The following is a 26592-nucleotide window of genomic DNA, read 5'->3' as shown; positions in this document are numbered from 1 at the left end:
GAAACTTACTTTGAACTGGTCAATCCATCACAGTGAACATCATCAAGTTTACTGTATTGTTAAGGCCATGTGACTAGACCAATGAACTCTATATATGTATAAGGTGTCTCTCTTTGTGAAACCCGAAGAGAATTTTCACCTGACTCTGCAGGTCCCCTCAGCATTACAGAGTTTTTTAGCATGTTTAAGCTCATTGTTTTGGTTTAAGAGCCCGCAACTTTCCTGTTTTGGTTCACTCTCACCGCTCTCATCTACATCATATAGATGCAACAAGCTCTTTTCAAAGAACATGCTATAAAAACCAACTGTAAGCTACCTGACCAGCACCAAACAGCAGCTGGACAAAGTTAGTGACCAGCTGGCAAAGTCTTAGTATGGCTCATCAACATTTAATATTTTAGCAGGGTCAATTGAACAATTTTGGTGTCTATATTCTCATCTCCTAACATACAAGTTTCCAAATCTAAAAACCAAGAGAGGCTTGCATGGGAAAAACAGAACTTAAATAATACTTGTGTACTTTTTTAATATAAATATGAATGAGACAGGATTTTACAATTTTTGGAAAGCCTGTCTCCATCTCGCTCAACGGTTGTGAGGTTAAAAATGACCCTTTTCATGTTGTATGCATTTGATTGGCGGAGGCAGTCCTTTGTTGGACTATGGTGTTTTGTGTTGCTGTAAAAGTTGGCTTGTTTTGCTGGGTGACCAATGCTTTCTAGGCAGAATACCTCTATCTTAGGACCCCCACTGTGCCAGTGCAGTTGATCAGAACATGGGTTTTCAAGCAGGATAATGTTGGCCTGAAAATCTCCTATGAAATTGTTAACTATCTGTTTGTTTGGCAGCTTTGATAAAGAGACCTTTAAAAGAAAACTCCCAGCAGATACACACCACTATACACAAGTAGAAAGAAACCTTCCATCACATGCCTAATCAACCAACATCAGGGCATTTGAGTCTGGGAGTACTTGTCCACTTGTGACTGAATTTCATTACCACAAAACTTTGGTGCAGTTGTGCAAGTCCAGACCAAATTGCTATACAGCAAATACAGTAACCACATAGACAGATTAACTGGCTAACATAATTAAATGTGGCTTCAGTTTGAAAAGGCATATCTCATGTCCCATTTCAGTTACTGTAACCTGAAAAAAGAGTACATCCCCTCAAGTAAAAAAAAAAAAAAAAAGTGTGATCCTTTGTCAACATACTGTCTCTATCTGCTACTGTTAAGAAAAACTGTAAATAGGTGTGTCATTCATGGGTTTGAGTACAAAAGCATGTACACAACTGTAGCTCGTCAGCAGATGGTTGGAAATATAGATATGTGGATATATTGTGGTCATTTTACCATTAGGAACAACAGTATTAGTGTAATATGATCACATCTTAAAATACACACCTCTCCCTAACAAACAGCCATTGAACACAACTTTATTAAATGCTTATTTGCTTTTCTTCCATCTACTTTAATTAACAGATACTTATATGGCTCTCTTTTTTTTTTTTTTTTCAAGCTTAAAAACACAATTGAGTGTGAATTGAGAGCACTGAGTTGTGCAGTGACACGACTTCCCTTCAGGAGCTCGTGATGAATGAAGCTGGAAGACTAGGCTGACAAATAACAATGTGTTTTGGGTCAGCACGTTCCCTTCCCTCCTGGCCGTAACTTGAACACCACATAACTATCTATCCTAAACTGGAACCAGGGAAATTAATCCATGGCAATAAATCACAGCAGATCCTGCAACATGCATACAAGGACATCACAAAGGATGGGGACCAAGTATTGCTTTGCCACTCCCTTGCAAGTAGACTAGAATAGCCTGGAAATGTCAGAGTTTCTTAATATTAAAATGTTGAATATTGTTTTCTGTGCATCTGCATATTTAGCAGTTTCGCGCTGAATGGATGCAAAGACAGCAGAGAGTAGCTCTCACACTCTTGAGCAGTGATTGTGAGCGCATTGTGCATAATGACTCTGTGAGTGTTTCCTAATTGACCGATTTGTTTGTCCTCTCAGCCTGGGGGATTGTTAATGGATGGAATCACATGATGAGGTTTGGTAGGTATGAAAAACATGTGGTTAAAACTGTTAATAAGCCTTACAGCGATTCAGATGATTACAGTCTGTTCTATACTGAACAACAACTAAGTATTAAACTCTAGAGACAGAACACATTTCTCTCTCACGCCCAAGGTACTTGAACACTCCAACCACATTTATATTTCACCAGAATTCTTCAATTATGTTAGAGTCGAAGTTTCCTTTGACTCAGCCCGGAGATTCTTCCGCCAACCATCATCTCTAGGCAAACACTCCAGTCGGTATTTTTCTGCGCAGGTATGACTCCGCAAATGATTCAGAGGATGTTGCCTCTCCATTGAGCAAATAGCCGTCAGATCTTTGCTGTGTATTTTCTTATTATATAGCAACAAGATAGATGGACGTGACAAGGTAAAAGGACAAACTTAATTCTAGTCATACTTTATATAGCACATTCATACACAATAAAGAATCACATAACAGTTCATACAAATAGAAATATAATTAAATGTAGGGTGTTCATGTCATTTAATAGTACAAATGACAGTAAATACATTAAAATGACAATTAAATAATGTAAAGTAAAAGACAGATAGAGGACAAGCAAATATTAAGATGGTAAAATTAAAAAAATTAATGAACTAATAAGCCAAGACAAAAAACCAAAATCAAATCCATAATTGTAATACCTTGGCAAGTGCACTAGTCAAAAGTTATTGAAAAAAGTTCACCTCCACTAAACTTAATTTGTTCCACAGGTGTGAATAGCCAAGCCTGCATAGCCTGTTAGAGCGTGGATGCCCTGATGAAATAAAAAGTATACTCCTCATATCTTTAGACTCCAACATCATTTCTGAAATAAAAAAAAGTTAGTAACCAGCTGATAAACAGGGACAGCCTTTACTGTAAATGACTCATCCTGGCTTTTCATCCCGCAACCTTTAAATCTCAAGGCAAACACTAGAGACTCAATGTGAAAAATTCAATAACTAAGGCAATATTTATAAATGAGAAAATGTGACTTGAGAAAACAATACTAGTCCCTTTGTTCATACTAGATATTAATCTTGTTGTATAACTGCTGTTCAAAACCTGCAGAGTCGGAACCCCCCAAGGGGGTCACAAGATAACTCTTGATCATTGAGCCTTACAACGAAATCAATGAGGGTCTGTCCGTGCCTGTCTGTCTGTCAGATGTCACTGACTGCAAACAGACAAAATCCTCAAAGAAGGATTGTTCCCTCTCAGCTTGCTCAAAAGAACAGGTCTACTACTGACCGGACCGAGTGTTGCTTTCATCTGGCACTCAATGGTTGTTTGATACTTAAATGAAATGAACATAAATAAGGAGGAATGTGCTTCGTGAATGCGGACATAAACACTCTGCCAAAACAGACGAGTGTAGAGAGTGAACCAGAGAAACAGGCAGAGCAACCAGCTTCAGGGCACATAACCAATTACTCATCCAAATGAGATCACAGCCCAGCACGGCCTTTTACATCTTGACAGAAAAAATGTAAAACAACTATCCCTACTGTGATAAAATGTAGCTTTTGCGCTAAGAGAAGTGATTAAGGGTAAAGGAGATTTGTGTAAAAGATTGTCATGCCTTTTGTGTGCAAAGAGACAATTGAAAATGCTTCTTTACAGCAAACACCGAAATTAATCTGGTTTGCTATGTTCATTGCATTTGTGGTAAATCGCTTAACATCCAGTTTGCTCACCTGTGCAAAGAGAAAATCAAAGTGACATTGATCATTTTAGGAATTCTACCATAATATGAGACAGAAGTGACAGCTACATTTCACCACCCTTGCTAAGCCATAGATGTGTCCTCCCTTTGTTTCTGTTTCTCATACAGCATTTCCATGTAATGGACCTTTGATTGTGTAATTACAGCCTCTCTCCATTTCATATTTTTGCATTTCTCACAATGGAAAGGATGAGAGGGAGGAGGAATGTGCGGTGACAAGTTGAAAGACTGCTTTTATTCATTCTGGTCACCTCTCCTAATTGCCATTAACCCCTGGTTAACTGTCAGTCAGACATTACCATGGAAACAGAGCGCCGTAGTTAGACTTACTCAGATGTATTCATTACATCTCTTTACCCGTTGTATTAGACAAAGTGGGTGGCTCTCAGAGGGCAAACTCAGCCAGGGAAATACATTTGAAGAGATTTGCATACATACATGTTTTTTGTGGGTAAAGTAAATTCATTTTGCATGAGGTGTATACAAGTCAATGACTGTGATGGGACTTGAGACTGATGCACAGTCATGTCTGGAAGGTAAATATGAAGCTAGCTGGCAGCCGGTTAGTTTAACCGGAACGGGGGAAGCAGCGAGCCTGGCTCTGTCACAAAATCACAAAAAGGTCACAAAATCCTCCTTTGAGCGCCTCTAAAGCTCACCAATCAATACATTACATGATGTTTGATTAATCCAAGCCTAAAAATGAAGAAGGTGCCGTTGTAACGGGACTATATCTTGGTCGGGGCCTGTAACTTCCTGGAGCCTACGCTGTTTGCCTGGCAACTGCTCCTGGCCAAGAAGTAGTCCGGCACATAACGCCCCTCAAACAGAAACCCGTGTCTTTAAATCCATTCAGAAGTTTTATGCCTTCTGATGAGGAGCCTCAACCAGCCACCACACTGAAATTTGGACAATTATGTGTAAAGTTAGTCCCCTCTGTCTTGCCCGATGACCAGCTGTCTGGTGCAAAGTTTTCTACTGCACCCTGCCCAATCCAACTCCATTGTGATGGTAAGTTTAGATTGGAATAAGCTTAATGGACAAACATACAACATTCTCCACATTCTTGCAGCTGACAGGCTTGACATGCTCATGTTTCTCACAGAAAAGAAGAATATTATTTTTTCAGGAGCTCTGCCGGTGTCCAACCTCGCCAGTCACGTCTTATGTATTAGTTTTTACTGGAGGAGTTCACACAGGAGACAACATCAGATCTGTGACTTTTCTAATTAATATGTTTCTGTTGTGGTGTCTTACAACTTATTTCTCCCTGGCGTATATGTAGAAAAACGTTATTGGTGTTTCTGCACTGTGGTGATCATCAGCCATAGTTTATTCCTTTTTCCTCTTTCTTTTCTTTCCTTCTTCTCTTTTCTTTTCATTTCTTTCCCAACATGTCAGTGACTACGGAGCTGAGGTCAGACCACACCCCGGAGGTCCATCCTACACGGCGCTGGCTGGTAAGTGTGGATAAATGTGGAGCGGGTGCAGAGCGCACAGGACGCACGGGATAGCAGAGGAGCTGGATGCATGTAGTCGGCGTGGGTGAGCCCGCCGCCCCGCTACGCCTACAGCATCGCACCTGTGGAGAACACGCGGACAATGACACTGACGAGGCGTTCGCACCTGCTCTGATTTTTAAATACTTGGGGTCTCAGACCTGCGCAAAAGACTAAACCCACAGCCTCCACTGCACATGAAGGTAAGTTTTTTTCTTCTTTGGCCGCAGTATATATATTCGTCCTGTAATGCGCGAGAGGGAAATGTGCGTAGCATCCAAACACATTAACTGAAATTTTCCTATTTGTCTTTTTACCAGATGTGGACAACAAACTCTTTTACTGAACTTGTGTAGTTCAAATCCTTCAAGGTAGGACTGGGTGTCTCATTACTCTTCTCATTGTTGTCTGTGTGGTTGTGCGTCAAAATAAAAGGCTATCATCTATGATTAAAGAAAATGTCTTATGAATGAATAATGAATGTGAGATTCCGCCTGTATCCACATATTCTAGACATCTGAATGTCACGGAGTGCCAGAGAGAGAGACAGCCTGTGTGTTAAATTGTGCTTTAACAATCTGTGCCTTGCATATCAAAATTTAATACTGTATTTGTTCACATTAACATTATTTAATTGATGATATATGTCAAATATTCTGCCAACATTTCCACAATTGCTCCTCTTTTATGGAATTTACATCAGGAAACACAAGGATTAAATAGTAGAAATACTAGAAATTACATATTATTCACCTGCTATAATTTATGAAATGGTCTCTATAAGGCCTTAATATTTTTTCTATTAGTAGGAATCACAGAGAAATACATACATTCAGATAGTCTATGTTCTGTGTGTATTCATGGAATCAATCTAATGTGAGCGATACAGCTCTGTCTTGCTCTGCAGGTGTGGGCACTACTGACTCATAAAACAAAGGCAGCTAGTCACTTAGTAAATGAACCAGGATACTGAACAAGGCCACTGGATTGAAATCCATCTGCACATGTCCTGTTTGCATTTAAAATGAAAAGTCAGAAATGTAGAGATGATTGCATATTGTTGGGAAACAATTTTGTTTTTGGCTCATACACTGAAAGATTCACGATATGGTGACCATGGTGACTGAAAAACTATATTGTTCTTACATCTATTAATAATGTAAATATTAATAATAATACATTAAATCACATTTTATTATCTGTCAGGCTCTCATGCTTTCTAATGAATTCTGAATAGCACATTAGGTTTGCAGGTTGTGGTTGATAATGATTACTAATGCATGCACTCTAAGAAACAGGCACATGTGCAGAAGTTTGTACAATGTAATATTAACTAAATTTACTGTATTCGTATTTTCCATGATCCTCACAGTTTGTAAGGTCCATCCTTCCACCCCACTGAATAGCAGTGCAAATGAGCTTCCATATATCCATATTACTTCCTCTTGATGAGCTGCTGTATATTTCGTTCATGGGATGATTGTGTTTCTCTTGTAGCAGCAATGTGTTTGGATGATCCGCACCCACTTCATGGCCACTGACGCATCCATCTGGTACCTCGTTGATTCCCCCTTTTGTTTTACTCTTGTTAACAGCACTGCTCTTCACGGTGGATGATCAGAATGTTTCTTCCTCAGCGAGCCTCAGAAAATGAACACCACTCTGTATGACTCTGCAGTGACCATGTATCACCTGACGGCAGACCACCCACTGAACGCCAGCTGCAACTGCTCCTCCCCCAGTTCCAACTGGACAGCAGGGGGCGAAGCCCTGCAGCTGCCCACATTCACCACAGCAGCCAAAGTTAGAGTGATCATCACCTTCATCCTCTGTGCCATATCGGCCTTTTGCAACCTGGCTGTGCTGTGGGCAGCACACAGCGATGGGAAACGCAAATCACATGTCAGGGTGCTGATAATCAACCTGACGGTGGCTGATCTGCTGGTGACCTTCATCGTGATGCCTGTGGATGCAGTGTGGAACATCACAGTCCAGTGGCTTGCTGGGGACTTCGCCTGCAGACTACTGATGTTTCTTAAGCTGCAGGCAATGTACTCCTGTGCCTTTGTCACTGTGGTGATCAGTCTGGATAGGCAGTCAGCCATTCTCAACCCTCTGGCTATCAATAAGGCCAGAAAGAGGAACAGAGTCATGCTGTCTGTGGCGTGGGGCATGAGTGTCATGCTGTCAGTCCCTCAGGTAAGGTCAAGTAACCCAGCCAACAACATGGGCCAGGGGGCAGGACTGATTATCACTTGATTAGGCTATAAACTTGTTTTTATTTTGTGTCCTTTCCAACAAGTGCTTGTGTTTACAGTGAGACATGACCACTTTCTATACTCTGAACAAATTCTTACCTTACATTAATATTTATATCCTGTGATTTACAATCTTTTCCACAATACCTTGTTGGAAGTTGTGCAGGCAAGTACCAAAGTAAATAATAGTAAGAATGCCATTTACACAGAAATGTGAAGCCTGTGAACATGCGGGCCGATCCGACTTTAAAGGATAAGGTGGCTTTTTAAAAAAAAATGTTAAATTATAATCAATAAAAACCATGAAGAGACCAAATCCGACAAGGAATTTATCATGCTAACAAGTATTGCCGTGTATAGCCACAGCGTGATATATAGTTTATGCCTCAGTGGTTTAAAACATTATTGTTGTCTAAAAACTATTAAAAAGACATTTTAAAACACACTGTGGCATTTGGCAGGCAATGTGTAATATTTTCTTGAACTACTTTCTGTTCAGACAGGACATAAAGCAAATTTTCACCTTGCATCTTTCACACGAATTTGACCAATGTACCAACTGTGCATTTGCTAGGTAGCTAGCACACAGACACACTCCAGTACTTTCTGTTATTTCCCTCAAATCTCTCTCCTTTTTTTCTCTCAGCTCTGTATGTTTATGAAGCACATTCATAAAGCCCTGGGTTAAAGACAAATTTTTTTGCTCAAGTTCAAACATCTTCAACTCGCATGGATGTGTCTTTGCATCAATTCACACTACCCCGGGCGCAGGCACTCGTATCTTTCCATCCACTTTGTATGCAACTGCATGGCGTCTGAAATATAGTCGGAATATGTCATTCAATGCAATGGTAGCCTATGGCTCTTTAATGTGTTTTTAACAGATGTTAGTTGAGGTCAACGGCATAGTGGAATAATATCAAGCTGTGGTGACACAGTAGTAGTAGTAAGACTAATTCCTTGTTGGTTTTGGTGTTGGTGAGGTGTTCAAAAATAATAAAAAGATCAAATACAGCCAAATAAACTTGGCCTAATCGTAGTCCATGAAGACCATTATCTTTTTTTTTTTGTCTTCATCTTCCTGGTTAAAAAGCATCAGATGTGGCTGTTTTGGAAAGGATTTGATGAATTCTTGCATGCTGTCAGCAATTGACAGGATAATCATGAAAAAAAAAAGTATTGTACATAAAGTCCTTGTTTCTAAATAGTTTACCCACTAACCATCCAATTTTTAGTTGAACTGCTTTTGTGCAACCTGTGGTGAGAGGATGAAAATAGATATAGCTTTGGGTTATGTGCTGTAGGACTGGAAACCACTGCTTTAAGAGACCCAGTTCCTGACCACAGATACTGTATCAAGTAGCAGCACTAGCAGAACTCTCAGGAACAGTTATCTCAAAACTTGGGCGCATTAAACAAAGAGCATCTGCATGACCAAACAGCACAACAGGTAAGTGAGAAAATGTTTTTTCTATCAGGCTGCTTATGACATTTCATATCCTGTTACTGCCTCTATCACTAGCAGGTCAACCAGAATGATGAAATGGCCACCAAACACATAGCAGTAGCAATGGATATTACTTCACATGCATGAAGTTGCCTTTTATAAAATGGTTCCTTTCCCTCCTTAGATATTTCTTTTTCACAACGTTACCATCATCCATCCTGAGGATTTCACTCAGTGTACAACACGTGGAAGTTTTGTCACTCACTGGCATGAAACGGCCTACAACATGTTCACTTTTTCCTGCCTGTTCCTGTTGCCGCTGATCATCATGATCACCTGCTACACAAGGATCTTCTGTGAGATCTCCAAACGACTGAAGAAGGACAACTGTAAGTTTAAATTGAGGCTAGAGCTCAGTGGGTCAGTATACATTTGCGATTAGCTCTTATGTCACGTAACTGCTGCTGCACACTATGTTTGACCTTTTTATTAGCAGAAGCACATTTATAAAAGCTGGGCTGTGTTTGTTAGGTGATTTAATGCTTTCAGCTCTTTGGCCAACCTATGACCTAACTTTGCGATTTCCCAACAGCAGTGGCTTGACCATCTCAAAGGGTTGGTTCACCTAAATTACAACAGAATGTATTTTCCCACGCACCACCAGTGGTATGTGTGTGACACATTGGTCTATCTGAAATTTCTACAATGAAGGTGGCTTGAATCTCGTATCATGGTTTCCATAGCAATGAAAGATAACAAAAGAAAAATCTCTTCCCAGCCCTGGTTACTATGGATAATCCGCAGACCCCACTGTGCACTGTTTTCATTAAATAAATCAGTTTCTGTGGATTATTCAGAGTTACAGTGACTATGTTCTTTGAAAGAAATGAGACGAGGCTCTAGGGATGGAACTGCGGCCTATTAGTTGGTCCAGACTGAAATATCTCAACAACTATTGGATGGATTTCCCTTAGATTCATGGTCCCCAGAGGATGAATCCTACTGACTATGGTGATCCCCTGACTGTTCCTTTAGTGCCACCATGACGTTGACATTTTTGAGTTTTAGTGACATGTCTTGAGAAGTATTGGAAGAATTGCCATGAAACCGTGTACATATCTCCATAGACTCAGTGGATGAATTTTAATAACATTGGTGATCCCCTTAACTTAATACTATACTTGATTTCTGACTAAATACCTACAAAGCTAAAGACATTCCCATCAGCCTAGCTGTACTTTTGTTTAGTTCTAATTAGCAAATGTTAGCATGATAACAAGCTAAAGGAAGATGAGGTGAAAATAGTAAACATTATCCCTGCTAAAAATCTGCATGTTGGTATTGTCATTGTAATCAGATTAGTATGCAAGAGCATGTAGTTCAAAGCACCGCGTGACTGTAGACTGTTAGTTTTGTTTAAATGTCATTTTTCAGTGCTGTTAGCAGAAATCTCAGAGACACCTTACCTTAAAATCTGGCCCAGTAAAGCTAAAACTAATGCAATGCAAAACAAATCTTGTGCTACACAATTTGATCCTGCTGTTATCAACAGGTCACAAAAGTCAAATGGTAAAGCCAGTTGTAGCAAAGGCCTTCGACTACCTTTTCTCTACAACAGCACTCTAAGAGTGAACCACTCGTAACCGTGAGGAATGAGGAATGTCTTTTTCACTCAATCTGAAAGCAGAATGCAATAGTAGCGCTACATTGCACATATTACATAATGCATTTATTGTTTGTTTGTATCAAGCCTTTTATAATGTGTACTTTGTTTTGTTTCTGTCATCTATTCTGCCCCCAGTGCCCTCCAATGAAGTTCATTTGCGTTGTTCAAAGAATAACATCCCCAGAGCCCGGATGAGAACTCTAAAAATGAGTATCGTGATTGTCTTCTCTTTCATTATCTGCTGGACTCCATACTATCTGCTGGGCCTGTGGTACTGGTTCTGCCCCGAGGACCTGGAGGGGAAGGTCTCCCACTCACTGACCCACATCCTGTTCATCTTTGGTCTCGTCAACGCCTGCGTGGACCCAGTCATCTATGGCCTGTTCACCATTCACTTCCGAAAGGGGCTTCGGAGGTATTACTGCAATGCTACCACTTCATCTGACCTCGATACTAACACAGTAATAATTGGATCTTTCACTTGTGCTGCCAATTCTTTACCACTGAAAAGAGAGGTGACCCCTGCTAGCCAGGAGAGGTTCCTGTTGTGCAGTGATAATCACAGCAAAGCAGAGTCGGCGTCACCAGGAAGCAGCTTTTTAACAGCAGAAAATGATGCAGAAAGAGATCTAAACCAGTCCAGCCCTGAGGGCATCGTATGAGGAGATGGCTAAAGATTCCTAACAGTTTATACTACTGTTGTATACAGTAACTATACTATTTATTCAGATGTATTCATTGTCTGACTGTCTAATGTGTGATGTCCCGTATTCCTTGAACACTATGTGTAATTTTGGCTTACCTCATAAAACATGCTTCTGTAAAAAACAGGGTCAAAAATCTGCCACAGGTTGGAAATGACAGAACTGTATTTCCTATAAAAGGGGGAATTTTAATTGTTCTTTAAGTAGTATTTTCTTGTCATCTTGAAATAAATGTATTCACTGGGATGAGTTTCTATTGTGAATCTGTTGGGATTGGAAATGTTGCCGAGAAAACCACACATATAGCTGCAATTGCACAGCAAAGCTGCCTATAATCAGTGATGATTCATGGTGCCCAAATGGAAAGGCCATATTTTCTGATATGTGGGAGAGATGAGGAATAACTTTAAAATCATCAGCTGCTCAGCTGGAAAAAAAGATGGATATTTGTGTAGTTCACATGCAGTGGCTATACTGGCCATCAAGCCAGTGAAGACACAAAGTGGAAACTCAAAGGTAGACAACTGGGAGATCAGCATAACATGTAATTTTAGACGGAATTTATAAAACCTGGGCGACAAGGTGGTGCAGTGATTATCACTGTCGCCTCACAGGGAGAAGGTTCTGGGTTTGAACCCCAGTTTGACCGGGACCTTTCTGTCTGGAGTTTGCCTGTTCTACCCATGCCTGTGTGGGTTTCCTCTGGGTACTTCGGCTTCCTCCCACATCCAAAGATATGCAGGTTAGGTTAATTGGCAACTCTAATTTGCCCGTAGGTGTGAATGTGAGCGTTACTTGTTGTTTGTCTCTATATGTCGGCCCTGTGATAGACCGGTAAACTGTCCAGGGTGTACCCTGCCTATCACCCAATGTCAGCTGGGATCAGCTTCAACCCAGGATGGATATATAAAATGGATATATAAAACCTTAAAATAATCACATATTTCACAAATGACTGTAAAGAACTATCAAGTGTGAATCATCATCAATTTGTGCTTCTATCATGTTTTACCAAAGAAATAATGTAGCTAGAAAAGTTATATAATCTGTCATTGAGCTGTATTTCACGGGGGTGCATTTCAGCCTTCCAGGCCTTATGTGGAAGATTTTCTGGGTCACTTTCTACTGTGGCTACAAGCCATAGCAATTTTAAACAAAGATAAAAAACCGAATCCATTATCTTAATTGATGCATACATCGCTCGTCTTTCATTAATTACATTCCTGCAATGCCTTCACTCTTGGCCTTGGCGTAGGTCTGCGCTCCACTGAGCGCATTTTCTAGTATTTGAATGTGCAAGACATAAAACTAAAGGACAATTTAAAATAGCTGCACCCTGTCCTTGCTTTTTTTTGTGTCTCTTCTGACATTAAAAACATTACATATGAAACATTCAAGGACCCCAAAGGCAACAAAATACCAACACTCCATGACTGAGTTTCTTCTTAGTTCAGCCCAATCATAATCAACTTGAACACACTCTTCCTTTTAAAATACATATAAGAGATCGCCTTCCAGCACCACACATATGGAAATGTTGCCAAATTCAACACATGAAACAAAGTAATTCCTTTTTCTACAGTAAGACAATTTCAAGATCACAGCCTCAAATCTGTCTGTTTTTTATTTATTGCTACCTAATTGATACATGACTGTACCATTTGTTGAAGTACTTCAGCTGGCTGCAGCTCTGCTGTGTCTCTGTTGTTCCATCATTGCAGCTTCCTCTAGTTGCTTCCATGTTTGTGTGATAGCTTTGTTCCTTTCATCTACAGACAGTGCTCTTCACATGAAAACATAGGAAACACATGACAAGAAACTACTTTAATATTCAAATATTAATTGATTGTGCTTTGTCCTTGGGATGGAAATCTGGACACCACATATTCAGATTATTGAGGCATAAAGAAAGAAAGAATACAAACCTTTGCTGAAGGTAGAGATTGCAGTTTTCCTCTAGAGTGACAAAGCTCAGTGTTTTTTGTTGTCGTGAGGACTCTGGAGGTGAAACAATATACTGTTTAAGGATGTCAGACTCTCCAAAATGGAAGATGAGAAGCTGACTCTGGCTGTCTTCATTAGAAGACGTTCTGTAGCTGAGGTCCAGATCCCCTGCATGAGACATGAAGCCTTTTACCTTGTTTGTGCAGCTTTTCTGTTAACTTATCCACTTTAAAATTAACTTCACTTGAATGTCATTCTCCTCTAGAAGATCACTAGTCATGCCCTCATCAATACTTTGGTGCGGTTTAACGAAAAACAAACATTTGGCTTTGGGTTTACCTCGTATGTACAGAGTTTGCTGTTTGATGTTCAGAGCGTAAACAGGATTGCAGGGAGTAGCAAGCAAATGAGTTTTGGGAGGAATCAAGAAGCATACAATGTTTTTGTTGATGACATCTTGCAGGAACATTTTTCCATTTCTTTGCATCTCAAGGAACTACTCAAGGCAAGAAAAACAAGACAGCAGGATCACAGGAGACTAAAATTATGATAATGTTAGTGTTAATTCATTTTGTATTCCTTTTACAAACAACTTCAGAGTTCTTACTAAGTTTCGCAGGAACGGCACTGATGCAGTGATAGTTGGGAGGTCCCCACTGTCTTTTGGCCTGTAGCGATATGGAAAATAATGTGTATTAATTTTTTTAAAATTTTTTAAAATACAATATGATTGCATTTAATCCACTCAGGTAACCTTTCACTGAGCAGCATTGTGCAGGACTGAGTCCCTCGTCCTGTGGTGACTGTGTGAATTGCTCCACTTTTACACACCACCAAAACATGGACTTCTGCTGCAGTAGAAGTCTGGGAAGCATCAGTAGACACAGGCCAGTAATCCACAAACTGCACCCTGAAGAAGGCACTGTCTGTTGCTAACATTAAGATAACAGACAGTGGAGACCCTGAAAGACAAGAAAATGATACAGAAAGAGATACAAACAGGCCATTACTAACATTAGGTGTGTTGCAACCCTCTAACCATCAAAAATTGCTGGTAGCTTCTCAGTCATTCAAACACATACATAAACGTCAGATTGCATCTTTCTACAAACTGATTCAACCTCATTATCACTTTTCAGTGATATTTCTCTTAGGGAATCTTAAATATATCTCACATCTAGCTGAGATGAGGAGCTCGATAGAATTCACTGAATCAAAAATGGTCATAGCTGTATGTTTGGGGGGTATCTAACCACACAACTACCCAGATATGCAGATATAACATAACGTTTTTTTTCAAAGATGTCAGCATAACCAACTTGCAAGATGAAGATGGCCTCTTCCTTTGTTGTCAGTGGTTTCTCATATTAGTCATTTCCAGTCACTTTTGAAAATAATTGATGTTTGTCATAATTTCAAGCTCTGATCAGATGCCCAGACTAACTTAACTTGATCCTTTCGGCGCCAGTGAGCAGTGGCTCTATTCCACCCTGCAGAGGAAGCTCATTTCGGCCAGTCGTGTTCACCATCTCATTCTTTTGATCACTACCCAAAGCTCATGACCATAGCTGAGGGCTGGAAGGTAGATTGACTGGTAAATCTAACGGCTTAGCTGACTCTACAACTCCCTCATTACTGCTGACATCGCACCAATCCGCCTTGTGTGAGGATTTTATTTTATCCTGAATTTTGAACTTTGAATTTTTGCCAGCGTTGTATTTGATTCCTGCAAGATGTAACAAATAATTTCTTATAAAGAGAGATTACGTAACTTTAGCTAAACAGCAGCAACCGTTCTCCCAAAGTGGCAATTTCAGAATAATGACACTGAATAATGACAATAATAGCACTTTTGTGATAAAACCTTTGAAATGATTATGTGTGATGAGTTAAAACATAGTGTAACAGTAGCGTAAGTAGAGAAGATCCCAAAGTCAGGCAACTGACTCACTAATGCCAATTATTCAGCAATATCTATCTAAAGTTTGCTAAAATTAGCTAACATTAGTCAGAAGAAGCTACTGGCCATAGTAAGTCTGTAGCAGCAAAACCTGAGTGTACTGAATTGAGCAAGAGTGTGTTTTATTACTTAGGAATTCAATTTTTCATTTGTAAGAGAAAGAATGTGCTTTTTCATCTTTTAAAAGTAACACGTTAAGACCCTTCAGATTTCCCTTTTCCAGTCTACAGAGAACTGGATAGTGCACTATAGTGCCGCACAGGAAGTAATGCATTTCGATCTGAAAGCACCAGACACTTGTATCAAAAGTGCTATCAGAGTATTGGAATGCTGATGCAAATGATAACGAGGGTGCCACTATTGTGCCAAGCCATCACACAGAGCTTTTAACATGCTAAATAATATACTGTACATAATGAGCTTGAGCAGGATTCTTCTCAGTTCCATGTCAGGGGTATTCCAGTTACTGTATGTATCATCTGGTCTGTTATACTTTATAGTACATCGGTTTCATATTAATTGTCTTTTTACAGTCTGGGGTTTTGTAGGCAGAATACAAAAGACTTAAACTAGACCTATACCATATTTGATAGCCAGCAAACACTTCCAAAATAAATATATATTTTTAAAGTAGTTAACTAGTATCTAGAGAAGATAGAGAGGACTGGTCCTCACTATGACTTTGTCTGTAGCTTATCAACAAAAAGTAAAGAGGTTTAGAGACATGTTTTAGAGGCTAAACAGTATAAACATTGTTTTAAATGTATGTTTATTAAATAACCTTGATGGGAACATGTAGTGCGTGAAACATGGTAAAACTATTACTGCATAATGAAGTGTGAAAGTAGAAATATTTATATATAAATATTCAATTTTTGAAATGTCCTTTGTAGGATACTGATTAAAATAAGCCAGAGGGTGAACTTTCTTTTGCTTTCTCTTTCTTCTCACCATGTTCACATCATGTGGATCCTATGCTATACTATAAATGCTCCTAATATTCCCTGTATAGGCAAGAATAAGATGTTTGCATACCATGTGAAAACTCGAAATCATTTAAATGTGGGGTTTTTTTTCAAAACATCAATAACAAGGATTTTTCAATTATGAGAAATATAATAAACTGTACTGCTCTAGCTAAATGACACTGGGGTCAGATTTGATAGAAATCAAGAGGTACCTCACCATAAGATTTGCTCACCAGATTGTCTGTCCCAGACACACAACAAAGCATTATTGAGCCCAAGAGCTATGTAACGGGTGCATCTACTGACAGCAGAGCAGAGGATTTCCTTCGCATTTGGCCACACTACATCTGGCAAGGGTTCAACATCCGCTTAAAAGAGAGAAGGGTTAAAACCAAAAATGTATGCTTATTTTGCTCTCTTGTACAAAGAAAAAAGCACAGTAGACATAAGCTCTTAACAACAGGCGAACAATTTTAAATATGTGGTTGTGAGCAACCAGTCCATCTCTGAACAACTAAATATCCTACCGGGTTTTTTCTTTTGTGCTTTTTGCAGCAAATAGTGAAGAAGATTGTGACTGCCACTCCACCACACACAGACAGCAACAGGCAACTCTGTTGAGGGAAGGTCAGAGATTAAAGACGGTATCAGTCGGAGCAGGGCCTGTCACTAAAGACTTGAAAATGCCTTTATAAGGGATTGAATGAATATGAGGGAAAAAATCCACTGAAATAATCAGCAGGACTACACCCTCGTGCCTGTGTATCTACCATTCACCAAAGGTTATTCTCTTGAACAGAGACCCTGTTTATGAGCTATTATTCTGGAAACTGCCAAATATTTTTAGTGGAACGGACTCTGAAACAGTACTAGCCAACTGTTTTACATTATCCTTTATCATAGAAAATTCATGTATTCAACACCAAATACTGGAGAACCCAGCACCACCCTTCCTCCATTACAAACCTGGCTGAGTCTTTGCTTTAATGTCACCAGGAAACTGACCACAAGGCAGAAGAAAGTGCTGGGTGCAACGTCTGCAAAAAAACAAGAGTCCATGTAACTAATGTGAGAGAATCTGCATTCAAATTAAATGATTATCAAAGGCACAAGTTTGGTTAGAAAATCCTGCAAAACCTTTGGTCAAAGACTGTGTATCTGACAATTCACACAGAGCAATCATACAGTCCAAGGCAGCTAAGCTGTGAAATGCTGATTGAATTTGTGTAAACTTCATCATACCTTGGGCATTCATTTCTTTCTTTTGTTTTTTCTTCATCTGTATTCAAAGACTGTTCCTCCCTTTGGCGACTCATGTTGTCTACATCCACAGCCAAATAGTGTATCAAAAAGTCTGTTGTCTGCACCTTCTCTGGACCTTCTAATGCTGTCCCTGCACAACAGCAAAAAAAAATGGAGGGATATTGACTTGGCCGCAATCTCAACTGAAGTGTTTTCTCAGGCTTTTACTTCTTTTTCCAACGGTAGAAAAAGAGGGAAATTGATGGGACACTTACTGTGGTCGTTTAAACAAGAGATATACAGTATAAGTACAGACAGAGAAACATCCGTGCTGCATTTAATCATACAACAAAATAGTTGTAAAACATTTTTGGTGTCAATAAAATTATACCTGCTGGAATTTTGTGTGGCTTGATTATAGTTGCCGCTGACAATGGAGACCATTTTACACCCACATCTGGAGAAGAGTTTGCTTCCTGAAGATTAAAAAAGAAAGACCAATATAGTGTACAATACCATAACTATCCTATTGTTTTCGCAAATAAATCAAATTTGTAATTCAATGACATACAGTTGTATTTGGCAGCAGTTAAAATGACAAATTCAAAAATAAAAACTAGAAATCCACAAAAAATATTAAAATAATGCTTCCCAATCAGCTCAGTAATAATAAAGAACATAAGAGGTTCACATTTTTACAAATTAATGTGCCGAATATGTGCACAAAAACATGCATTTAATGGGATGAAAGACAAGAAAAAGATTTGAACTGGCAGCTACTGTGGATTTTTAACACATTCACCACATTTCAAGCTTGTTGCTCTTCCCCAGGCAGCATTGAGTCCAGGGCCCTTTGGTGTTCTTTATGCCAGTGGGGAATTATGCACATATTTAGCATTTTCTCACTTTTCTGCATTAATTAATTATTAGTGCACTAATTAAAAAAAAAAAACAAACTCAGTTCACATTCAAATGGTAGTTGACAATCAAATTTCACTGTTCGTAAGTTGCCTAATATACGATCATGTTCAAGCCAGGCTAACAATTACGGTGCAATACCTGCGTCTTGGAGACTGCCATCTCTAACTCTTTCAGCCAGGTTTCTGAGGGGAAGTGATAGACTTCGAGCCAGCCAGCACCACTGCCTGATAGGATATATGGGATTCATGTGATTCAGTATTTGAATGTGAGGTCTTTATTTGAAATCACACAATGAAAATAGCTCAAACAAGAAGTCCTGACTTACAACTGAATAATGCAGCTCCGTAATGTCCCCCTTGAGATAGTTCAAAGGTCAAGCAAATGCTCCTTTTGTTGATATCTTCCTAATGATGACAGGATCTCTCTTTTAAAAATATTTTTTTTTCTGTTGTAACTGCAAAAATGAAACCCATATGCAAAACAACACCAAAAAACAACTGGATTTACCCTTAACCTAACTCGAAGTACCCTTATCAACAACACATAAAAACTCATGTGTTCATTTATCTTTAGAAAAATTCAGAGGTTGAAAAACAAAACATGAGAAGGCATATCTCAAGAGATGACTGATAAAATGCAATGGTGAATGACAGTACGCACCATGACGTTAACAACACTGAGGAGGTGGATGCTGTCACAGTGATATGCAAAGACTCTGGCAACACCTGCAGAGAAAGAAGATAGCATCTGATGTAAGCATGACAATACCTTCTTAACAAAGTACCTGTTGCTACACTTTCTGAAAACCTCTCGCAGGATTCGAGTTTTAACCTTTCTTTCCTCTAGCTCTAATTCACGTGTCATTGTTTCAGTCCAGCGCATCACAATTCACCCCCTGAAGAGCCCACTAGTGCATCGGAAGCGTCCGAATGAATCTCACTCTGAGACGGGTGATAAACACAAGAGGAACTAAAGAGAAGAATGGTGGCTGATCAGAAGCATACTACCCACCCATATCATCAATAGTGGCAAGCAGGTAGGCGGTCTCGGCCACTCTGGTCATCTGAATAGATGTAATTTCCAGTCCGTCCTCCAGCCAGTCTGCAGCATGGATCAGAGAAGAGGCACGCCACACAGACAAGCCCTGGGAGTGACCCAGACCGAGGTACCTGCCGTCTTCCGAGCACGCGAGGCAGTTGGTGCTCTCTGGAAGCTGATGGATGAGTCATAGCAGTCAAAAATGACTACCCTCGTGTCCTTTGGAAAACACTCATCCTTTCATTCAATAAGCTATTTTTGTTCATTGGCAAAATAAATAGCAAGGGCTGTGTGTGCCTGTAACGCCTTTTGGACATATGTGATATTGGGACACACGAATAATCTTGATTTGATTTGACACTCTTCAAATAATACACAGTTTAGGACCAATTTTGCCAGATGGCTTGTCAAGTCTTTGACGTTTAACATCTCTGTCTTGACAGATACCTGTGTCACACTGGACGGTTCCAGAGTTTTCCCCCTTGATTTCTCTGCTTTGCAAGCCTCTTCCATTTCGGAGTCTGCTGTACCTTTTGGACCTTTGTAGGACGTGAAATTGGCAAAAACGTGTTAATTTTACACAAACTAGTTTGTTTCCTGTAAGCTGCTGGGCGCGATGCGACACCACAATGGCCGGGCAAGAGAGCACACGGTTTTCATCACCCAGGAGTCACTCAGACACCGATACTGTAGCTGACTCAACCTGATCGGTACATTCGGACGGATATTCACAGATTGGACCTCCAAGCATCAGTGAGCGAAACGCTGTCAAAACACAAACGACGCCTCTGCCTCGTTTGCAGAGAGGCGTCGTTTGTCTTTGGCCAACGCGTCGCGTAACGACGCGGGGAGGTCAGAATCTGTGAATACCTTTGCCGACTTTACCGGACATTCGCAATCGCAATGTAAATGTCCTCGCTAGCCTGCAGTCATACCTTGAATTGCCCAAAGTTTCCTACGGTCACAGTATCACGGTCCTGGAGGGTGTCAAGTGCTTCGCGGTCGTCATGGCAACGGTGCCTCCATAGACGCACCGTTGCCAGGAAGTCCGCAGAGAGGCACCTTAGAGGTCAAAAAACAGCCAGCTAGACCTCGCAGTGACTCCGTGTCAACACTATCAATTCTCGATTGTTATTTATTAATGCTAAAGACTAGCATGCTGTTATTTTTTTTGCATTATCGTTAAAGTCGCCGTGGTTAAGACGCAGTCACGGATACGGCGTCGGATATCTGTCAAACGAGATCGTCTCCGGAGAGCAATATGCCGAATATGGGGCCTCGTTTCTCACCTTACAACCATCGAAATGCGGCAGGTTCAAAAGTGAGAAAAGGCAGAAGCTGACATACATAAAAAGTTTCAATGAAAAACCTGATAAAGTCTGTGGCCCATTAGATTTTTAATGGATTGTCCTCCAAACAGAAAAGGAAACAGAATAAAATTATAGGTGTCATTTTCTGATAAGTCGCGCTTTATACAACCTAAGCTGAGCAAAATAAACAAACAAAATACCCAAAGTAAACAAACAGCTTTACTGTGCAACCGCAGATAATGAATGAATAGCAAACTTCACGCTGGTTCCTCACCTACTTGGGATGGTTCAGTTTCAAACTGTGACTGGCCCCAAGAGGACAGTATTTCAATGCAAAACGGGACAAACATTTCTGTATCCTGTTGGCAGTTGTAAACATCCGTATGAGCTCAACATACATTTCTGAAGAGTAAATCTTTGCTTTTTTTTTAGACAAAGATTGTAAAAAACAGATGTTACAACACGTTTGTATGATATTATAGTGTATAATGATAATCTGTCGAGATTTGAAATTCAGAAAATGTAGCCATGTGCTCGCTTCATAAAAGCATGTGCGTCTGGATGGAAACACAGGTTTTCTTTCTCTCAAGTGTCAGAGTCTTATAGACGAATGACTGCACTTTTGTCCTTCTCCATTGGAACACATGGCCTCACAGGTATGTGTGTGACTGAGGAAAAAGAGCAGGCCTAATGATATGTATGGTCCACCTGCAGCTTTAAAGTGAGACACAGTGATTTGGAATAAAATAAGAAAAAAATTCCAGATACCATAAAAAAATAGCAAAGAGTTAGTCGTTGACAACAACCATATGAAGCCTTCACAGTAACATTATTTTCCCTTTGTCCCCCTATCAAGATATTTCTATCCAATTCTCCCATGTCGGAAACTGACTCCAAACAGTTTGTTTGTCTGGGCTGGTGATGGGTGGAGAGCAAAAAGGTAAAAGGGTGCTGGCCTCTGATATTTTTGTGGGGCAGAGCAGAGAGCCTGACTGTTTCTTGTGAACATCTGCCGCTCTGTTTATCCAATTCTTTCCTTGCACTCTTTCCCTCAGTTTTGGTTTTCAAATTCAAATTTGTTGTATTGGCGGGACCACAGGTACAGCATTGCCTTAGCAGGCCTACAAGGTTTACCAGGTAGCCTAAGTTATAACTCAGAATGTAAGAAAAAGAAAATTAATGGTTTGCACTTTGTTAAATAGTGGCTCTACCAAAAGGAAAAATAAATAAATAAAATAGAAATATGTAGAATAAAAACATGAGAAAATTTCTCTCTCTTGCTTGCTCACACGCACGCATCAGTAAATGTCACGGAAATAGAATGATGACCCAAGAGAGGCTATATAAGGTCTGAAGACCATTCTGAATTCTCTCTTTGCATTTGGACTCTGTTGACCTGCTGCAAACTGAAACTTTGGAACTACTGTGGAAAATTGCCCTCGGTAGGCCGCTGCTCAATGAGGAACGCCTGCTGATTGGAGTCGCCTGTCACAGTGCAGGTGAGACGAAAGTGCATTCATATTTCTTAATTACAAATTCGATAATTTGCCTCCCTAAAATCATTTAAAGCTCCCTTGGTATGAAAGTAGATGTAACATTTTTAATTTAACACTGGACATTTGACACCATGTCAGTAGGCCTGTTGGAAAAACACAGATTTGGTGAAAATAGACTTTTACTCTATGATTTCTTCGTGTAAGTTGATTGTTTGTTGGATAGAATGTATTCCATTTCCTGGGACGCCTGTGGAATGTTTTAACATTGTTTGTTAACTTGAAAACGCTGTTATTTTTGGTTTGAGGGCATGACATTTTCCAAATAATGCATCCAAATTAGTGGAAAAAGATGACGAATGGGCCGGAATTCATATGATGCAAAAAATGTACGATGGAGACGACGGAACCATTAGGGACGAAGGTCAGGACGCCAGGACGCACAGGTGTGTACGCACCAGTTCTTTTTTCAGGGACTCCCAGTCCACTCGTTTTAATGGTTGAAGTTTGAATTTAAATGCGTGGGCGCGCCCTGCGTTCTGGATGCCACCGTCTCCTGCACGCAGCGTGATTTGCTGCTCAAGAACTGTAAGAATAACCCGTAATAAACGGGTAGTTTACTGCCAGTTTAGTGTGGTTGTTTTTGTGAATTCTTGCTGTTCGTTGTGCAGGATTTAGTACCCATGGTTCAGCGTGCGTAATGACGCATGCAGTTTAATGCATATTGCATCGTTCTACTTGTGCATCTTATTTGAAAACCCTGATCATTTTTTTTTTTTTCGAAATAAACACTGATGTTCCTACCCTGCCCCTGCTCTGTTGGTGCAAAAAAAAAGGATTTTCTCCAGTGCATGTGCAAGGGAATCGGTTATTTGACTGACGGACTGACTTCTTTATGTGTATAATTAAAACCATTATTATTACTATTATTTTTACTAGTATGTTTTTTTTGTTATTGAAGAACTCTAGATTTGCAAAACATCGCCTTTAAAAAATCAAAAGAAAAACAAACTCTCCTTTAGAAGCCTCCTTAGCAGTTAAATATCTTAAAACAATTTTGTCATTAGTAAGTAACCCTTAAATATGACCTGACCATTACATTAGTGGTACAAATGGGCTCTTGATTAACCATCTGAGCAGATTTCAATTAGGTAAGACTGAAATGGCAATGTACGTGAAAACACCAGCCCGACATTCAAAACTTTGCGAACTTTTTCTATCCAGAAACATTTAGATCCACGAGTTTTTGATTTTTCCACCGGTGCTTTTTCACCATAGTTGAGCTAGTGATAATTCAACTGTGTGGTGTCAAACCAGCTGAACTGAATATGCTCTCAACATTATAATAACAGCATCGAGTTGGCAGATGATTCTACACATCCCTCCTTTTGTTTATTTTCTCACATCCTACAAAGCAGGTGTGAGGTTATAGAGGTGCTCGATGCTGTGAAAAGTGTGTGTACGCCGGTGTGTACATTGTGTGCAAAAACAAAGTAAAACAGGCTGATACTGTTAAGTGTTTTGTTTTGAAACACAAAATAGTTCATCTTTCATCTGTAACTCAAACTTGTTAACCATATATTTGAATTTATTTGTATTTTATATGGTCAAAATTTCCATCCTCGCGAAAAAGATAATGCCAAGGACAAACACATTAACAGTTGATAATTTTACATGTGACCATCAGTTAACAGTAACAAGTGACCTAGTGGTGTAAACAATAATCCTTATCAAGTCTCATGGGAGTGCAATATAAAATCATTCTCATACCCTCCTCTGTTCAAAATAACAGAGGCAGAACTCTCTGAAGGGGGCAGTGTTCTGTGTGTTGGTTTGTCACAGGGAGCATGTGACACTCGCATTGCATTCATAGTTACATAATGGTTTTACAGTGACTCTTTTCTAACTTTAACTTTGAGTCTTTGATATTGTGAGACTATCAAGTTTTCAGGTGCTTTAACTATTTCCCCTCAGGTGGCTCCTCTCAGCATGTAAGTTACATCATTGAACGTCCTGCAGAAGATGACCTCCCTGCAGTCATCGGGATTATGGACATCGACAACAATCTCCCAATCTACATCTATTCTGATGATGAAGAGGACGGTGTGATTGAGGTTGTTATTGTGAATGATGGTGAAGGTGAAGGCCTTCCTCAACTCTCTGAAGATAAGGATGAGTTTGATGAAGATCAATACATGGATAGTGACGAGGAGGATGAGGAGGAGGAGGAAGGGGGGGACGAGGAAGAAGACGATATTGATATCGAGGGACTGGAAGACTGGAACAGTGAGGATTCCGCTTACGACACCATGACTGAGGATGAAGAAGACTCAGAAGATGACGATGATGACAACATCAGACCTCTCTCTTCTCTCATCCAGCAGTTACCCCCAGGAAACTTCAACTTCAACATCAGGCCACAACTCCTCTACAAAGAGGAGCAGGGAAGAGAGCCGCAGCGAACAGGTAAGTGCTAAGAGGCTGAGGTGGGATTTTGAGGGAAGCCTCCAGGAATTTGCTCCATCAATTTCAGGCCTCAGCTCCCCCACAAACAGGATCAGGGGAGAAAGGTACTGGGAGTCAGCTTCCTTCAACCTCAGGCTTCAGATCCTTTCAGGAACTTTCAGACCCAAACAGGATTCACCGGCTCATTTGTGATGAGTGGCCACTGAGATCTGAAGACAGCAACTCTGATTAGGAATGTCTACCTGGAATGCTGCATGAAGAAGTACGATTAGAAACCTGGACACTCTTTGCATTTGGTAAGGCTGACGAAGCCCCAGGTAACCTTTGTGTCTGGCAGGGCTCTGAATATCCTATGTAGCATCTTGGACCAGGGCCTATTTGTATGTACTACCTTTGTTGGATTGTCCATTTGAGAGCTTGAGAACTGGTATTTGCGTGTGGCGGGGATGGCATTTCACTAGGTAACGTCTTGCACCAGGGCCTGTTTATATCTGATGGCTGGGTTGCTGAATATTTATTCAATTTAGGACTTCTATCTGTCAATTTGGGGTGGCTGTGACTCAGGGGGTAGAGCAGGTTGTCTGCTAAATGCAGGGTTGGTGGTTCAATACCAAGCTCCTCCCGTCCATGTGCTAAAGTGCCCCTTGGGTAAGGCTCTGAATCCCAAATTGCTCCTGACGGTCAGGCCAGTACATAACAGGGTAGAATGGGTGAATAAGAGGAAGAGTGTAAACCACTTTGGATAAAAGCGCTATATAAATGCAGCCATTTACCATTCTATCTGTCTGGGAAAGCAGGGTCCTCTCCTGGCTGCAGGAGGGGACACCTGCCTGTTCTGGCAAGATCAGATTTCACTGCTCCTTCTTGTTGATTGGAGCCAGTTGGGATACCTCCTCTCTGCCGATGTACCCTGGGCACCTCTACCCTGACAGACTGAGAGTTCATTGGTGGGATTACTTACCCTTCTGTTGTTTGTTTTTTTTAAGTTAAGTGTATCTGTATGTACCTGAGTTAAGTTATTTATTAATGACAACATTAACAAGTCTCCTGCAAGTTTTGATTTCACGTATTTAATAGTTCAAAGATTATTTATTTTACTATTTAATCTATTTTTCCATTTAAGTAGTAGATGGCTCTACCAGACAAATGTAAGTTAATAACACTAACAAACAGTACTCAATATCAATTAGATTATTTATTTTTACTCACACTGTTGTATTTTGAATTTATTTTTACTGAGGTATAGATGGCTGAAGCAGATCAAGATCTCAAGATCCCTGCAGTCTGATTCCATACAAAAGATGGAACTCACTGGACAGCCCTGATCCCAAGAAGCACTGCTTCACAATCAGCTGTGGTAAGAATAATATGTCATAGGTTATTCATTCTCTGTAGTCTGTTTTTTGTGCTCTCGAAGCCACCGTTCACAGTCATTGCAGTGCAGTGACCATCAGTGATAATGTTCCTTTTTTTGTGACAGGTGGAGCAGCCACTAGAGGCTACTGCCCTTTTCCAGTATTTAGGATTACAGTGTAAGCGCTACACCTCCTCACCAGCTGGTGAGGAGGTGTGTTGCCTGTGATTCAGTGGGCTCAGTAAGTAATCCCCTCAGTATGACTAGACTAGGTAACAAAACATAAAGTGGTGATTAGCAAACGTTAACAGTACATACATTGATGATATTTCTTGTAGCACCAAAGCAGTCCACTGAACCACTCTCAGCACTGTACTCACTTCCAGACTCCAAACGCTATCTGAAGACCCAGAGAGTAGAAAAGCAGCCCCCCTCCCACACACTTTGATTTAGTTTGGGTTGATTTTTCATACATTATAAATGTACATTTTAGTGTTACAAGTGTAAATTATGTAATAC

At 40.2% G+C, this 26592-nt stretch overlaps 2 protein-coding genes across 2 annotated transcripts; one reads left to right on the top strand and one right to left on the bottom strand.

The window, feature by feature from the left end:
* The first annotated feature begins 5317 nt into the window (after positions 1-5317).
* Positions 5318-11553, top strand: LOC120790589 (gonadotropin-releasing hormone II receptor-like). Its single transcript, XM_040128290.1, has 5 exons — positions 5318-5505; positions 5623-5673; positions 6898-7501; positions 9192-9396; positions 10809-11553. Exons 3-5 carry the CDS (start codon positions 6953-6955, stop codon positions 11333-11335), a joined length of 1281 nt encoding a protein of 426 aa, XP_039984224.1. The 5' UTR covers positions 5318-5505; positions 5623-5673; positions 6898-6952; the 3' UTR covers positions 11336-11553.
* A 1498-nt stretch (positions 11554-13051) lies between these two features.
* Positions 13052-19963, bottom strand: wdr93 (WD repeat domain 93). Its single transcript, XM_040126754.1, has 15 exons — positions 19898-19963; positions 19424-19625; positions 19073-19137; positions 18734-18816; positions 18551-18632; positions 17883-17967; positions 17492-17642; positions 17216-17286; positions 16777-16863; positions 16483-16617; positions 14076-14283; positions 13929-13989; positions 13661-13817; positions 13303-13489; positions 13052-13160 (listed from the first exon to the last, which is right to left on the bottom strand). The coding sequence occupies exons 1-15, from the start codon at positions 19961-19963 to the stop codon at positions 13052-13054; spliced, it is 1749 nt and encodes a 582-aa protein (XP_039982688.1).
* Between the last annotated feature and the right edge of the window lie 6629 nt (positions 19964-26592).

This window comes from Xiphias gladius, chromosome 1, assembly GCF_016859285.1.
Source record: "Xiphias gladius isolate SHS-SW01 ecotype Sanya breed wild chromosome 1, ASM1685928v1, whole genome shotgun sequence".
In the NCBI taxonomy this organism is placed as follows: domain Eukaryota; kingdom Metazoa; phylum Chordata; class Actinopteri; order Istiophoriformes; family Xiphiidae; genus Xiphias; species Xiphias gladius.
The sequence above is the reverse complement of the archived record's forward strand: the minus strand, read 5'-3'. Positions and strand labels throughout refer to the sequence as shown.

Excerpts from the sequence above, each read along its gene's own strand:
- wdr93 (XM_040126754.1), bottom strand. The coding sequence starts at position 19,963 with ATGGAAGAGGCTTGCAAAGCAGAGAAATCAAGGGGGAAAACTCTGGAA. Across the intron at positions 19,626-19,897 it reads AACCGTCCAGTGTGACACAG|CTTCCAGAGAGCACCAACTG; the intron begins GTATCTGTCAAG and ends CTCATCCATCAG. Across the intron at positions 17,643-17,882 it reads GCCACACAAAATTCCAGCAG|GGACAGCATTAGAAGGTCCA; the intron begins GTATAATTTTAT and ends GCTGTTGTGCAG.
- LOC120790589 (XM_040128290.1), top strand. The coding sequence starts at position 6,953 with ATGAACACCACTCTGTATGACTCTGCAGTGACCATGTATCACCTGACG. Across the intron at positions 7,502-9,191 it reads TCATGCTGTCAGTCCCTCAG|ATATTTCTTTTTCACAACGT; the intron begins GTAAGGTCAAGT and ends TTCCCTCCTTAG. Across the intron at positions 9,397-10,808 it reads ACGACTGAAGAAGGACAACT|TGCCCTCCAATGAAGTTCAT; the intron begins GTAAGTTTAAAT and ends TTCTGCCCCCAG.